This window comes from Cryptomeria japonica, chromosome 3, assembly GCF_030272615.1.
Source record: "Cryptomeria japonica chromosome 3, Sugi_1.0, whole genome shotgun sequence".
NCBI lineage: Eukaryota > Viridiplantae > Streptophyta > Pinopsida > Cupressales > Cupressaceae > Cryptomeria > Cryptomeria japonica.
In genome coordinates, this window is record NC_081407.1 from 124,036,026 (window position 1) to 124,053,567 (window position 17,542).

The 17,542-nt window shown below is 37.4% G+C and overlaps 1 protein-coding gene across 7 annotated transcripts in view; it reads right to left on the bottom strand.

Annotated features, from left to right (window-relative positions):
- Window positions 1-2,802: 2,802 nt before the first annotated feature.
- Window positions 2,803-17,542, bottom strand: part of LOC131038768 (nuclear pore complex protein NUP54) — a 125,266-nt gene continuing 110,526 nt past the window's right edge. For 5 of the 7 annotated variants that reach the window (XM_057971316.2, XM_057971313.2, XM_057971314.2 and 2 more), the window contains 3 exons: window positions 3,675-3,776; window positions 3,322-3,465; window positions 2,803-3,186 (listed from right to left, as the gene is read on the bottom strand). In XM_057971316.2, the coding sequence (XP_057827299.2) occupies window positions 3,085-3,186; window positions 3,322-3,465; window positions 3,675-3,776 (348 nt within the window). In that variant the 3' untranslated portion in view covers window positions 2,803-3,084. The remainder of the gene's footprint in view (window positions 3,187-3,321; window positions 3,466-3,674; window positions 3,777-17,542) is intronic. The other 2 variants (XM_057971317.2, XM_057971312.2) reach the window with 1 other exon arrangement.

Here is a 17,542-nt window from a genome sequence, read left to right on the forward strand (position 1 = left end):
TGCCTCAATGCCCTGTCGAGGAGTCGCATCATAATCAACCTTATCTTCAGCAAATAGTATCCTCAGAATCCTGTAAACATCCTTAGGAGTGATAGTCATCTCCCCAGTCAGCAGGTGTAAGGTGTTATGCTCACTGTGAAATCACTTAACTAACGCAATCAACAATTCGTGATTCACATGGATATCAAGCATCTACAACAAGTATCCAAATCCACACGAACCGATTTGATCTCTCTATGCGTCTGATAAATCTCACACTAATCTCATAATGGGTGGATATGTACATTTGAACTATGTATCTAGCAAATGAACCTACAAAATTGAACACGAAATCATCACTCCGTACTGATCAAAGTTGAGCTAAGAATGTGTCAAAAGTGCTAACAAATCCAAATTTACAAGAATCAAATTCAAAATTTGATGTTTTGATCATTAAAAACATACACTATTTTCCATACAAGTAAGTACAGAAAAGCAGCAACTCGTACGAGTAAAGATTACGAGTCGTACGAGTAAACTATCCTATACGAGTTTCTATTCCACACAAGATGACAAAATGGTTACTGAAGAACACACTCGTACGATTCAAGGGTATACACCATATGACAAAAATAATGACTTCATACGAGAAAATAAAAGTTATTAGTTACTCGTACGACAAACCCTAGTAAACCAAACGACGAAACAACTAGGGATGAAATAAAACAAAACTTTGCACGAAAAATTCAATAAAAATTCACAAAATAAGAAATTGAATAGACTTAAGATCGATCACTTACTGTTGCTGGGTAGTTTCGAGGTCGATTATGTCGTCTCTGGCGCTCGAATCGGTGATTTGGAACGAGAATTGCCATTTTGCTCTAGAGAAGGTTTTTGAAATTTTGAACTTTGAGAGGTAAAAATGAATTGAAAATGACCCTTTCAACCTCTTATATAGGCGAAACCCTAATTTTCAAACTTGCTCCAATTGACACAAAGTTTGTATTCTTAGCTAAATCAACTGTCCTGAGTCTATTTTCAAGATCGAAATCGAAATCTAATGTCAATTTTCTAATCAAATTTTCGCAACGTTGACCGCTTGACACTTTCATCTTCGCATCACTTTGCGCTCAAATATTTTCTAAATCAATTCTGATCTCAAATTAATTCTCCAATCACTCGTCGTGCTCAGATTATCATTGATATATCATTTTATTAAATAAAATTGCCTAAAATCACTGCGATCTCACTATCTTTCGATTTCGCTCCTAAGGGGACATACTTATTACGTCAACATTATCAATGATTACATCATCAAAAGTCGAGAAAATTTTCAAATCTTCATCTGCAGCCGAGCATAAAATCTTTTCAATCAAAGATTAATCGAACTTCAGTCAATCTCTAGGGGCATATCAAGTTTGTCCTCATCTGAATCAATCTTCAAGTCGGTGTTCAGTTTCGTCACATCAAATCAAGCTGGACATTTTGTTTCACTAATTGGTTCTTGTTCAATCAAGTTCGGAATCGATTTTTTCTCTTTGCTCTACCAATTCTAGTTCAATCAAGTTCTAGATCGGTGCTCGTTTCTTGATCCATCAAGTTCAAGAACGGTATCTCATTCTTCATCGGTCCTAAGTTCAATCAAGTTCAGGATCGATATCGCTCTAATCTGTTCAACTTCATCACTTCAAATCAAGCTGAACATCTCGCTCTTCATCAGTTTGTGATCCATCAAGTTCAAAACTGATATATCTTCGACATCAACTATTCTTTGAATCAATGCGCTGCTCACACATCAATTCAAAAAGGGGCAAATGTAATACCCTAAAAATGGTCATCTAAACCATGGGCCCCTAATCTCGACAACATCACCAAGATCCTAACCAAAGACAATTAAATCAACCATGAGTACCTAATTAATTAATTCTTAAATCATCAATGTCACATGGTAAATAAATCATTCCATATTAATTAAATATTTATTTAATTAATTAATCATTCCAAGTAAATCATTTTAATCAATTATCTTATTATTTAATTAAATATCCTAGCATATTTAATTAATAAATCAATTTGCCATTAAATCATTAAAAAAGAATTAAATTTGAAAAAAAAATTAAATTGAAAAATCTCATAAAAGCAATTAAATCAATTAAATATCAAAATTGAATAAAAATATAAAATAAATCAGTTTTTCTGATTTTATCTTAAATCTAGTTCAATTTCTTTTAAAGCTGAGAAAAACAACCAATCACATCAATTCACCTGGATTGTGCTTCCTCTTGGAGAATCTCGGCCACTCATCATTAATCGATCTTGACCGTTGGTCTCTCTCTGGATTTTTTATAAATTCAAGGTTTCATCTCTCATTTAGATTACCCTGGAGATTTATTGTTATTATGATGTTTTTTTCTCTAGAATCATTGAAATTTTGTGCATTGAGAATATTACATTTTAGTTTATTGCATATTAAGTTAATCATGATTGTTTTAATTCATCTAACTCAATATTCACTCATCTAGCTTAATCTTGCATCCATTTAGTTCAATTTTGTGCTTATATAGATTAAATCCTTCATTTAGGTGTCGTCTAGTCACCGGTGTTGCATAATGAAATCTGAGAGCAAGACTCAAATTCACATCTACTAGAAGGCAATAGGTCGCTTTGTAATGGTTTTATTATTCATTGATTATTGATTTACTAACCATGCATCTAATGACTTATTAAAGTGTTGTGTATTCAGATATAGATACAGGTCCACTTTTCATACACACAAATTTGACCTGTTATAGGTTAGAAATTTAAATGCAAAATCAAAACGACTGTAATCTTGCTATGTTTGTCAGAATTAAATATTGATAATAACAAACACTTGTTAAATTTGGGAGAAGATTACCGATAATTCTACGTAAGAGACTCAAAATAAATTTGTTCAAAGTTTTTGACTGGTTTGTTCAGAGAAAAGACCAGATATCAAATACCGATCAAAACAAAGCATTAAAAAGATTGGCGATGCCATGAAGAATACTCCAGCTCCACTGCAACATTTCCCTCGGAGCCTTCCATTCACTTAAGTTTTCTCAAAACACTTTCAAGGGACCCACCTCACATGTTTGTTTCTTTTGGCTTCATAATCTGCAAATTTCTCATATCCTTATTTAGCAAAGTGCCAAGGCGAGAAATGGCGTCAGTTTGCTGGTTTATAACCTGCAATGTTAGAAACAAGAAGTCGGTCATCTTGGATACTGATAACACAAAAAATATCCATGCCCTTGTAATTCTTTCAGTTACTTAAATGCCTGGCAGAAAGAGCCATTTTTGCTGTTCAACAAGAATGCCAACCTCATGCATTTCACCAAGGCATTGATCATCGACTTTTTCCAATTCAGGAAACAATGTGGCAGCTCCTCCAGATTGATCTTGCATTCGGCTCATTGATGAAAGTGTGCGTACCCTCCTCAGTAATTCTGCACCCTGACCTTGGAACTGGTAGTAGATTAGCAGAGTTCAGCCCCCCACATAAAATTTAAATAATACAGATACAAATAAATTTAACATCGTCATTACTGGCAGTAAATTTTGCCAGAGTAGTTAAGATTTTCTACTGATTCCCATATAGGCAGCGAATTTCACATGGTACAGCACATCAATGAAAAATGCAATCCTTACAATAGCTGTACATAATCACTACTTACTTGTCGAGAAAGAGCAACTAATTTTTCTCCCAACTGAGTTTCTTCTTTTGTGCTTGGGAGAAATAGAGCAAATCCTTCCAGAGCCTCAACCATCCTCATAACCTGAATTTTGAAAATAATTGATCAACTATTACCCTCCCCAACTTTCCCAAGGAACCAAAAACATAATTCAAATAATCATCAAAAGGAAATATTAGAATATTAATAAAATGGATTAAAATATTGAGAAAGTTCATCCCATTTACTGTTGACAAAGGAACAGAAGTGGACATACCCTTGTCTTTTTAAAAGAGCCACAAAGAAAAAACAAACTATACATATAGCTAAGGGCTAGTATGACACTGACTTGTTTCTCTGCATTCTCTGCTTTAAAGCCATAGCTACTACTTTCAAAAAATTCAATTCATTCTGGAGGTCAAAAAAATCATAAATCCAAAATCTTCTAAGGGATCAGAAAAATTTCTATAGCAAATTTGCAATTGAAAAATCCAGATCAACAGACCAATCCCTCCAGTTCAAAAAATCAGAAGCAAACCAGATTTGGTAACTACATTTACCAAACACTTACAAGAGAAGCAAACAATTTTGACAAATTAATTACTAGATTTGTCTTCATAGTATAGTTTGTCAAAACATTGATTTTATCTAAATATGTGGTCATGAAGGAAATAAAAAGGAAAAAAAATACAAAGGAGAAAGTAAAGACTCTTAGTATGTCAGTTTTGAATGTTTACAAATGCCATGGTTGTGGGGACAATACTGCAAGGGGCCAGAAACACATACAAAAAATAAAAAAGGCAGAAATCCAAGAAAAGAAGATATTCTTTTTTTATTTCTTAAATGTGTGAACACACCAAAAGAAACATTGATTTTTGCATGTACCCTCCATTTTACTTGTAGTATAATTCAATATGTAACACTTGTAACAATTAAATACTCAATAAAATATATTATCAGGGTTACACAGGACACGTCCTTGCCCCTTTCCCAATGTCCATGTCCCTACAAGCATTTCCAGTATGCCGGGATGGCAGGAGTCATCTTTATCTGTCAAAAAGTTGGGGATGCATTTCAACGCTGCTTGATATCCCATGGACATCTGAAATGTCCCTTAACTGTCCTAGGGGTGGTGAGACATCCCCACAACGTTTATTGTTTTTCCTCACAAGGATATAGATTGATCTCTGTTATGGGCTCCCAGTCTTACACCTTAGGATTTATCAGGAACAGATGATCCCAGGGCATCGGATTATCATTTTGCCTTGATCTCTCAGGGAGCTACAAGAGGAAACTAGTTCTTTACAAGAGGGTGTCTCCCCTCCTCACTTTTGGCTCTGCAAGTCCATATAGGGAGTTTTGCTAAGGTTGTATTATAGGTGACTTTACTCAAGAAGTAGACAAATGTGCAGGGCAAACATTACTATCATCGTAACGCACGCCCTTGAATTTTGCAAAAGATGGATCTACTGATGTCCTGAGAGCAATGCAAGTTTACTTGATGATCAGATTAAATGGACTCAAAAAGATTTGTCTTAATTGGCTACAGAATCATTATTATGAAGAAAATGAAAACACATTTAAGAAATTTGATCAATTTCATGCAGTTCAGATCGGTGCCAAATCTATTGGGCCAAAAGATGGAGAAATTAGAAAGCTATTAAAAGACTTACTACTTGTGTGCTTGAATCACTTAATTGGCATCATAAAACATTAGATCTTTATTGGATTAGAAATGAACTTTACTAGCATTCAAATTCAATCACACCTAGACAAACAGGTATCAGATGAATTAAAACATCACCGATATCGAGAACTACCCAAAAGCCACAGTTACCAGTATATTAATGTGAAAAGAATTTTACAGTATGTTTGAAAGCCTTCTTCTTATAAAAAATGATTCATCACAGTCTAAGAAAGGATTACAAAATAACCCAGGATCAAAGAGGTGCCTAGCTTCATTTCATTATCACGATTTCATTTGTCATTCTTCATTTTGAGTTTGTTTGATTTTGCATCCAAGGACAAAAACCCTTCGCTGTATTCCTGAGATCCAGGAGGATGAAAACCCTCTTGGCTCTCTTCTCTGGAGATGAGGATGAAAACCCTCACCTTTGGCACTGGCAATTTCCACATAGGATTCGCATGTTGAACTAATTCGAAGATTTGTACAAATTTTCAAGGTCTTGGCAATCAAGATTAGCAAGCAAATAATTTATTGCCATCAAGGAATCAAATTTCAGTATTTTCAGACTTTTCAAACATTTTCTGTTGCTGATTTTCATATGATTTTGGAGCGACCAGCATTTTCAGATTGTGGTGCCAGCATAAGGAGAAATTGTCAAGCAAGTCACAAAATTAATTGTTGTTCATCTGGATGTGCTTGTTTATAAATTTCAGGGTTTATTTGTCATATCATATTGCTGATTGGATGAACTGCCTCAATCCTTGTCCAGCTGCAGTGAATTGTCACACATCTCATAAGTAAGGCACAGCTATTGGAAAAGGTTTTTATGGCACATGCTGATTTGATTGTGTTCTGGGAACCATACCAATCCATTACCCAATCGCAGCCTTGATTGGATGTTGTACATCAACTAGGGAGCATGACTGACTCTATATTGTAGATCACAGCAATTCTGAAGAGCATTCATTGTATTTGGATGGATCATATGACTTTAATGGGCATCTTTATGAGCTTCCTTGCTGAGCCATATTACACATTTGAAGATTGTTAATCACTGATAAAGTGAATTGGAGGAGCAGGAGCAGTCAAGTTGATAGTTGTGGACAGCAAATACCCTCATAGTGCTTGCCACATCCTAAATAGTAATCATATCCACTGTGATCATCAGTGGAACCAATATTTTCGCCTTATGAGTCTATTTAGCATGAAATTGAAACTGAAATATCATATTGAAGCATCACTCTTATGAGCAAAAAGCATATTGTGAGTAAATAACGTCTTATACTTCTGCTGTTACATATTACAAGTAATTGCATCAGTTCTGGTATTTATTATGTGAGGAAATTTCAGTAATTAAACTGGGCAATGCTAGATCTACTATTGAGCATGCAATTGAGGGTTTAATGTTAAGAGGGGTTGTTTCACGAGTCTCCAGACACATGCTTATTTCCAAATTGTTGATTCGGTTTTCAAATTGTTTTAAAATCAAGAAAATAGAAAGAATCCGGAAATTTTCAAGAATCTAAATTTGGGAACATTACAATGGTATCAGAGCAAAGATCTTGCAAGCCAGTTTTAGGAAGGACAACCCCTAATCAATTTGTGCCAGACATTTTTTAGGGATGATAGATTGGGTACCCATATGAAGTGCTACAAAATTTTAGTTTCTCACTAAAGGGTATAACTATTCTCAAAGGTGAAATCTTCAATAGAGAAGGTCATTAATGCCTATTTACCTACAACCCCAAAATCTTCATCCACTTGCCCCAATCATCTAATAAACTTTATGCACTTATACTGGTTTTGCATAGAAGCAAAAAATGTTGATTTCCTCAATTTTCTTGTATACCAAAGCCTACTCTAAGATATCCCATACCATCCTAGACATTCTCAAGCATCCAATTATCTGACTCTATCTCAAAACTTCTTCTTCCTTCACCAAAGTGCTTCTTGAGTTGCATTCATTCTTGCTATTGAATCTATCCAATCCTTCTACAAATCATTGATAATGAGATATTTTATTAACTAATCACAATGTAGTTGTGCATGATTTTAAGAGTTGGCTACAAAAATCAAGAGGGTGAAACGGAATTAGAATTTAAGGCATCACAATTCTTGTTTGGACACCATAGCCAAAGCTCTTGATATCCTCCTCCATAATGGTTTTGTTTCAATTATGATGATTTAGAGGATGCAAATTGTTTGGGATCTACTCCTCTTGAACAAATAGATATAGAATAAGCTACCAAGGCCTCTGGTTAGTGTATATATATATACACATATACATATATACATGTATGTATGTATGTATGTATGTATGTATATGTATATGTGTATATACATGCATGTATATATGTATATGAGTATATGTATGTGTGTGTGTGTGTGTGTATGTATGTGTATGTGTATGTGTATGTGTATGTGTATGTGTATGTGTGTATGTTTATATATATGTGTGTGTGTGTGTATAATTGTTACAAGACCTACCTATTTGTTGTAAACACACACACCCCATGCAAATGGGGACCACCTTTTTTTTCTACGTGTTTTGCTTTGTTTAATTTAGCTTGGCAATAATTTTGAAGTTGCTGGCCTTAGAATGAGGGGTTTGGTCTTGTAGAGTATAGGAGTGGGTTGAAAAATGAAATTGTGCAAGGATATTTGAGAGAAAATTTATTGCAAAATCAAGTCTGTGAAAGTTATGAAATTTTGATACTGAAAATTTTGAAGTTTGAAAGTGAAAAATTCCTTGCACAAAAGTGTAAAAGTGGAAGTTTAAATTTGCAATGAATTCCAAAACTCATGAGACACATTGTGCAAAATGGTAAAGTAAAAAGGTGAAGTTGCAATTGAAATTGTAAAACTTAATTGAAAAATTTCACTTCACATTGTTAAATGGCTTTGCAATTTTGATAAAAAAATATAAGACTGATAGAAATTGTAAAATTGCCTTGCAATTCCTCAAGCATCATATGCATATCCTCCTCAAATTGCAAAGAAAATCGTTCCAAGAGAGGAAATAAATTGCCAGAAATTCGTGAAAAAAATTGTGCAAGACAACCTTGCATTTTCACCGTATTGTGTAAGACAACTTTACATTTTGCACTTTTATGCAAGCACCATATGCATTCTCGCCTTTCATTTTGCCTAGTTTTTTGCATGCATTAAGGTAAATTTCATTACACATCAACTTTGCAATTTCACTTCACATTGCACATCAACTTTGCAATTTCACTTCACATTGCACATCAACTTTGCAATTTTGCTCAGCATTGCATGTCAACCTTGCAATTTCAACCTTGCAATCCCTCTTAAAATTGCGTGTTCATCTTGCAATTCCTCCAAACATTGCAAGACTACCTTGCAATAAAGCTCAACAATGCATGAGTATCTTGCAATTCCAATTTACAATGCAAGACTACCCTCAATTTCTGCCGTACAATACATACTTAAGTCTAAATCGTGCCACAAAATGCATGAAGAGGTGTGATTTCCGCTCTACATTGCAAGCATACCCCTAAAACCTGCTCAACATTGTAAAACAAGGTGAAATTCACGTTCAACGATGCAGGCATAGGGCAAAAATCTGCCTAAAAATGCAGACCTTAGGCTGAAATCCGCTGGGTAAATACAAGAGCAATGTGAAATCTGCTCAGAAGTGAGCGCTATACCTTATATTTATATGCATTCAATACATGTTGAAACAAATGAGGCCCACTTGGATATTGATATCCCTATAAAATGTGTGGAATTAGGTAAAAAATCCAACCTGATTGCAAGAACAATAAAATTCTCTCCTAATTTCAATTTTAAAATGCAAATGTCTAAAGGAAAGGGCCAACCTGAGATGGAGAAGGATTTGCAATTGAAAAACAAAATAATTCTAACCTATCCAACCTCCTTTTGTTAAAGGTTAAGTTTCTACTTGAGCACCTATTTATGCAAGGTCAAAGAGCAATCATTTTCACAACAATTCAAAACAATTCCCAACAGCAAACATGAAGCGAATTTTATTGCAAAGCAAATCAAATTCCAAACAAAACTATTGAAGAAGATCAGATTTCAAAGTCATGCATTGAGTGTGCATAAAAGAAGGATCAAACAATCAATTCACAACTCAGATCAGAACATTCAAAGGCAGAGCAGATCCGAGATGCAATAGAGAGGTGAGAATTCCAGCAGGAGGCTGAACTCCAATAGAAAACTGTAAATTCAAGTACATGAAATTAGGTTTCCGACCGAGTATTGAAGAAGGAGGAAAACTTGAACAAGAAAATCAGGTTACAGCAGGAGGAGTTAACATTGAAAGTAGAAAAGAAGCGAATTGTCAAGGAGAAACATGTAATATCCCTTGCCCAAACTGATTGATTTTGGCTCAAGGAATATTGTCAAACACTTTGTATGCTGTCTTTCTCTATTCTGATTTTTGTATTTCAGATTGTTTGATACACTTTGAAAGTTGCCAAGAAATTTAGGAAGTTCACCAATGATGTTGACAATACCTCTTACAATGAACTAGTATGCGAGTGCAGTTCTTTTTGGTATTTTTAATGCATATACATGAAAACTAGATATGGAATGCATACCTACAGCCAACTGACATTTCGACAAACAACTGGCATGCAACTATTATGCTGATCATATATGCTATTAAAAGGACATTTCGTCAAACAAATGGTATGCAACATATATCTCCTTTATTGAATCCATTCCTAAGTACAATGCTGCTATGGATTTGCCAATACTAATTGGCTTACAAAAAGACTACATCAATGCCAAATCTGATTCTAAGTTATCACTTACAACAACAAAATTATATGCCTAATATTTCAATACTAGCTACTAATAGTTGCAAGAGGAACCTGATAAGAGTGATGCTTAATGATGGAGATGAAAGTTGCAATCGGAATCAAGCAAGATACTATAGCGCGGCACTGTTCACGCGCACTGTTCACGTGCACTGTTCATGCGCACTGTAGCAGCAAGAACAAACTTGCAATCTGCTCTTAAAACCCTGAATAATTTGTTGATAATCTCTCCCAACAAGAATGATATAACTCCATGTGCCAAAGAAGGACGATTCACAACCAATTATAAATGTTCTCCAACAATAAACTTCAAACCCTTGTAGAAAAATTCACCAATTTGCACAAATGAAAGAACTGAAGTATTCTTTCCCACAACTGCAATAATTCAGGTGTTATTTCACACCTTCAAAATTACTATCAATAGGAAGTTTTCGTTTCCTATGATCAAAGAAGAAAATTGCGAAAGCCCTAGGCTCCACAATAAAAATCAATCAAAATACTATTCATCAACCAGATGCTGAGAATGAACTCTTGCCTTTCCTTTTATTCTTTCCTTAAGAGAGCTCAAACACCTTCCTGGCCAATGTGGGATAAAAGATTTATTCCCACATTAAATTATTCACTTAACGCACTTTATTATATTAAAGTGACTTTATTATTATAAAGTTACTTTAGAACTTTATAATAATATTAAAATATTAAATAAATCACTTAAGTCACTTAAACTTTAATATCTCTTGATGTACTTGTCTGATTGCTAAACTGTCTAAGCCAGGAGTCGACTCTCCCTGTTCTCCATGTGATTGGATGCTTGTCTAAAAATAGAAACCCTGAATAGTGACTTACTATAAATAGTAAGTATGTGGAACTGAGTCTAGAAATAGCTGCAAAGGCCCAATCAAGGTTGACACTGCCAATAAGCTCTGCTCAGGTGTCTTTCTATTAATAGGAACCCTAACTCTCCCAAAATAGTAACTTACTATAAATAGTAAGTGTGTCAATCTGAGTCAAAAAACCTGTGCAAAGGCCAAAACCTGAATCCAGCTGAAGAGTAATGTCTCTAATCACCAAGTAACTGCCACACGAGGCCCTCTATCAATAATTATTAGCCTACAAGGGTCAAATGATAGGCTAATTCTTACAAACTTTGATGCTCGCAAAATGGGGACATTACAAAACAAATCATTCATATTCAAATCTGAGCAATTTCTTCATCATTTTGAGCATTTTCTAGACCCAAAACTTCATTTATCAAGTGAAAAATGCCATTTCCAGATTGTAGGAATGGTCTTGTGGAGCAATTTTTATGAATTGTTGATGATATTGTTGATATTGTTTCACACCTTTCTATTGAAGATTGATTATCATGAACTAAGAATCCAAGATCTTGAACTCTCAATCTTCTTGCATTTTATTTACATAGGATTTCATTCATAATATGATCTAAGGTAGTTTCTCTCTTTTCCAGATTGATGCAAGGAATGATGCATGGAATGATGGTGAATGATGGAGAAAGATACAACAACAACATGAAGAGGTCAAGTTCCAAGTAATGCAAGGAAGCAGATTGCTCTATGATGAAGGACTCAACAAGAGCGTGAGATAGGATCAACACTACAAGATGATGACAAGGAAGAAAATAACAAAATTGAGGATACAACTACGACAAGTCAGGAAATTCGCTCAGGATGAAGGACATCATGGAGGATGGCAAAAATGAAGATGAAAGGTGAAAGGAAAGATCAAAGAGAGCATTTTGAAGTTTCAGAAGAGTTAATCAAAGTTAGAAACTCATTCGATGGAGAATGAAGAAGGATATCAAGTTCAAGGATGGAAATCTGGAATGAAGAGCTAAGTGAAGAGAGGAGAAACTTTACAAGGCGGGTAAGAGCTGAGGTAGCGCCTGCTCATCTCTACGAACCAAATAGTTCAAGGTCAACATGTCTAGATTCATTGAACCCGACTCATCCAAAGAAGAAGAGATGGACATGTAGCAAGACATTAAATATAATGTTACAACTCATTTTCATTGGTCCCTTCCCTAAAAGGACGTGCATTCAAAGTTGTGTAATTTTCTCATTGGATGGCATTAAATTTATGAGGTGGTAGTTATAACTAACTCCCCTTAGGGTTTTATTGAATTATCTTGGCCATTGATTTAGAATCAATCTGGACCCTTCATTTTGTAATTCAAAGTCTATATAAGGCTTGGCCTTTTCATTTGTAAAGGTTAATAGTTAGAAGTTAATAGTTAATGGTGGTAGAATTATTAGTAGGAGGAGATTAGCAATTGTTGCCAAGACTATGCTGGAATAAATACATAGTTTTGATTGAAGATATGGTGGATCTTTGTGTGTTGTTTCAACATTTTGCATGGTTTCTACTTCTCAAGTTTTAGTTGAAGTTCATTGATTGTAATGGAGGACTATGACCATTTGTAGTTTGTTGATTGCAAATTGCAACATGGTTAGTTTGAACTTATTATGATCTTAATTCGATTATGCATGTTCATTTGGATTGCGCCAACATTGGGTATTGGGATGGATGTTTACAATAGGAAAATATTTCAATTTCCTTTGGAGATCGCATCAGTTTTGTGTAGTTGTTTCCTCTTGGTGAAGCAAAGTTTGATTTAAGGAATTTGTCCATCTAAAGCACTATCCATTATCATCATTGTTCATAGGTCTTAGATTAGATTCTTTAACCCTTATCCTTTTGATCTTTGTTTGGTAGAAGTTTGAGTTAGTTTAGGAAGAAAGCATCACTAAATTGCTAATCTGATGTTCAAGTTCCAACAATTTTGTAAAAGTGAACAACATAAGTCCCTTTGTGTAAACAACATATCACATCATTTCACTGAGTATATCCATTACAACATCAAGAACTGTCAATAGGAACCTTGGGGTTACCTTAAATGATCACATCATTTAGCATTTGAGTTTCCTTATTCAAGAGAGGTTAGAATACTTAGTATTTTACTCTATGTTTGAGAGTGTCACAAAATGCCCATCAACACTACCCCAAACTCACTAAAACTCGGCGAGTCTTAAGGCCATTTCCTTGATGTGAGGTTGTAGGACTTACAACCCAAGTACTCCGTGAGTCTAGTTAGATTCGCCATCTCTACCAAACTGTGATGTCCCCGATATAATTAAATAATAAAATTAAAGTACTTTATTGTATGGCCCAAATTTAATAATAAATCTTTCGGGCCCCTTATTTAATTAGTCAAGTTTTATTTCGGTCGTGTCAGCTTGTTTGGAACCCTTCGGGAAATTTCCCGGAGCCCATATTTATGGCCGAGTTAGTCATTGTTGTAGGTATGCGAATTTGGTAATTTCTTCGTATGTGCGAATTCCAATTGGAGTTCAGCTTGTCTGCCATTTCGGAGGTGAGAGATCCTCCCTACTTGGCATCCGCAGTTTCGGTGGGAGTTTCTCCTCACCCTATTTTGCTTCTTTTCGGAGTCTGTATAATCTGTTGTGCAATCATTATCAATATAATTTGTCTTTGCATGTGCGAATCTTTCTTCTGGCAAGTCTCTTGTGTCTGGAATATTAATAATTCATTTCATTTCTCTGTGCAACGCTGAACTGTCTAAACGTCTGGAGGGCTCAAGGATGAAACTCGGTGGATATTCACTCACCGTACAACCATACCACCCACTCACTGTGCGGCTACTACCGTACGTCCAGCCCATACGACCATACCACCGTACGATCAAGGTCATTGATCCACGCTCATCACACACCGACTTCCTGAGGGGAGTGTTCCGTACGGTTACCACCGTACGTTCTAAGGAGCCATACAAATTACATCGTACACTAACTGCCTGAGGGAAGTGTACCATACGGTCACCACCGTATGTTCTGAGGAGGCCATACACAATTTACACCGTACATGGAGCGGTTGAAGAAGACCGTATTGCGTACAAAATCTTATAGTGGTATCAGAGCTGGTGATCTTGCCAGCCTGTCGGGTAGTGGATGCAAGTGTACACTAGAAGGAGGTACTGTTCTGCTGACCGAATGGGGGAACCACAGGATCTTGCAAGAGAAGTCATGGCACTATTAAGGGAGCTAACCAAAAGCCAAGCTTAGCTCAACGACAACAAATCAAGGAGGAAACATTACGACAATTGGCCTTGGGAAAAACGAATGGAGAACAAAATGGGCAGGGCGATAATTCGGTCACTAGAAGGTCAAACTCCCAGCACTCACATTCACGGCCGTTGATGCCGACTTTTTCCCAAAAATCAGAAGCGTCGTGCGGGGAGAAAGAACCCACTTTTTAGGAGATGCAAGCACAGTTGAACCAAGATTGGAGGGATGCAAATCTCAAGGGGGACATATCCTTCAAGGATTATGCTGAGCTCCGGATGAAATACTCGAGCTGCAGAAGTCGGGGCTATTATGGTCACTATAACGATGACATCAAGCGGAAGGTTAATAAGATCAATCTGTCATCCTTTGATGGGACCGAGGCAACCTCGGCACGAGTTTGGGTACAAAAAGAAGATACCTACTTCCAACTCAACCCGATGCCTGAAGATGAAGCTATCAAGTTTGCAGCACTTCACCTGGAAGGAGTCGCTCACGAATGGTGGCATCATGGAATGGTCACTCTCGGCCATGACCAGATAACTTCCTATGTCGACTTCACGGAGAGGCTCATCGACTGATTTGATGGGAAGGATCTAGAACTCAATTTCAAGGAGCTGGCGCAACTAAAATAGTTGAGACCTATGGACAGTTACATCATAGAGTTCTAGAGGCTATCCGTGTTGGTAACAGACATCTCAGAGCGAAGATTGGTAGTCTTGTTCATGGACGGATTGATGGAACCCCTGAAAGGTTGGGTGAAAGGGTTCGATCCCAGCACGCTCATGGAAGCAATCAAGAAGGCCTGTAACATGGGAACATCGTCCTCTTCCAGAAATTTGCACATACCAAACCACCCTTTGTTCTGAAGGAGAAGGATAATAAACCCTTCCTGAAGAAGTCATCGTTGGATGAGGCCACAAAACAGGAACTCAGAAGGAAGAAGCTTTATTTCACCTGCAGGGAGCCATGGGAGCCAGGACACCGATGTTTGGGCAAAGGGAAGATTCATTATATTGAGGTGATGTTCGATGGAGAAGAGGAGCATGAGGAAAGTGAACCACCAAGGGAAGAATCTGTCGAAGAAACAAGCCTGGCGGAGAGAATTTCCACATCGGTATGGAGGGGAGGCGTCATTGCCACACTGGCGGGTACCCCAAGGTGCAGTGTGTTTAGGGTAAGTGGTACGCTTCAAGGGCAATGAGTCCTTTTTATGCTAGAGAGTGGGGCCTCGCTCAACTTCATAAACTCGTCACTCGTCACCTGAATGGGTTTGCATACAAAGGAGCATGAAGGGTTCGATGTCAAGGTGGTAGGAGGCAATCTCCTATCATGCACTCACCTGGTTCCGCAACTGAGCATCACCATGGGAAACTACACGGTGACAGACGATTTATTTGTAGTAGATCTGGATGACACAGATGTCATACTGGGCATTCAATGGATGGAGACCCTTGACCAGTACACACAAAGCTTCAAAAAGATGGAGTTCTCATTCGAGGTGGATAGCAGGAAGGTGGTTCTCAGAGGAATGTCGAATGGCGACCCGAGGGAGATTTCTGCCAAACGAATGGAAGCCATCTTTAGACATGATGAAGTAGTCTGGGCAACACATTGCTTGATCTCGACAAAACCTGTGAAAGGGCAACCGATTTACTTCTAGGATGAGGAACTTCGGGAGGTTTTGGATAAGCATAGTTTGGTCTTCGCTGATATTCCACCTGGTATACCCCCACATCGAGGGTTTGAGCACACCATCAAGTTGAAGGATGTAAACCAGTATACTCAGAGAAGATTAATGTTGTCGGTAAATGGACTGTGTAGTAGGACCAACATGTTTGATGGAAGACCAAGTTGATCCACCAACAAAGAAGAGGTATGCAGGTATGAAGGCCCACCGGTGGAGTTAGGTTATACCGGTAAGGTGAGTTGAACCGGTAGTCAATCTTGGTCAATGAAGAATGTCAATCCAACATAGCAAACCAAACAGAGGTGGATGTTGACAAAGATGATAGCTGGAAGCCAGGTGGTGATCATGCACAGGTCGGTGAAGTGTGCATCGACGTAACAGTCAACAAGAAGGTCAACTTTTATGAAGAACCTAGAAGTCATGGGAGGATGGCAGAAGATTGCAGCTCGAGGAAGACAAGCTGGCAAGCGATTGATCTAATCCTGCAAGAAGATCTGATCTTCGTACCCATTAGCTAAAGGAAACAGTCGAGCCATTAATGGCATGTGACAGAGAAACGCAATAATTTAAATATAGAAAACGCACATTGGAATGCGAGGTGTTGGCGGTGCTGATCGATGACGTGCAGATCATCTCTCTTGAAAAGCAGATCGGATCAAATCCAATACGGATCGAGTTGGTGAAGGCAAAACCTAACACAACACTATTTGAATGTTGTTTTGGCGGGAACCCTAGAAGATAAATATGTGAGCTCGAGACTGAAATCTGTTGATGCTTGATGCGAAGTGTGAGAGAGAAGAGAGCCTGAGCAAGGAGAAAGATTATCAGCCTTAGAGTTTATTCTGAGAAAGTTGCAGTGTGAGTTAGTAGGCAAAACGGTGAGAGGGTCTAACCGGTAGAGACAGAGTAACCGACAAATTGTTGCAGTTCTAACAGTCAAGCAAACCGGTGAGGTGTGATTGGTCAAGAAGGCATCCAAGGGTGACACAATGTGGTGTGAGGCTAAGGGAGAAAGAAGAGAGGCTAGGAGTAACCGGTGAGTGATCAGAGAGAGTAATCTGATAACCGGTAGTGTGAGAACCAGTGAAGAAAAGGAGGTTGTTAATCGACAAAAATCCATTGATCAGGTGTTGCAGAACTCATTTGCAACTAGGTGCTTGGTGCAAGGGTTGGTGCTCCTTGGGTTGGTGCCCTAAATCACTGTAATCCATTGTTTCATTGTGAGGTTTGATTGGAGTAGTAGACTCCAGCAGCATTTCTCACTGAGGTTTTTCCCATATTGGGTTTTCCTCGTACATCTCGTGTTGTGGGTTGCATTTGTGTGTTTGCCTCTTTTGATATCCACATTTATCTTACCGGTTTGATTGTTTAGTGCTTAGGGTGATAACCGGTATTCCAAGGTTGTTTAAAAGGAAAGAATTTAGGAACCACTGATTCACCCCCCTCTCAGTGGTACATTGTGTTCAACAGTTAAGTCAACAAGATGGTAAGGAAGACATTTCCAAATGCACTCCAGTTCGCCTTGGCCAAGACTACTTGAAGTCCGCCTAGGAAGGGAAGATGTGCCAAAAGAAGTTAAACTCCGC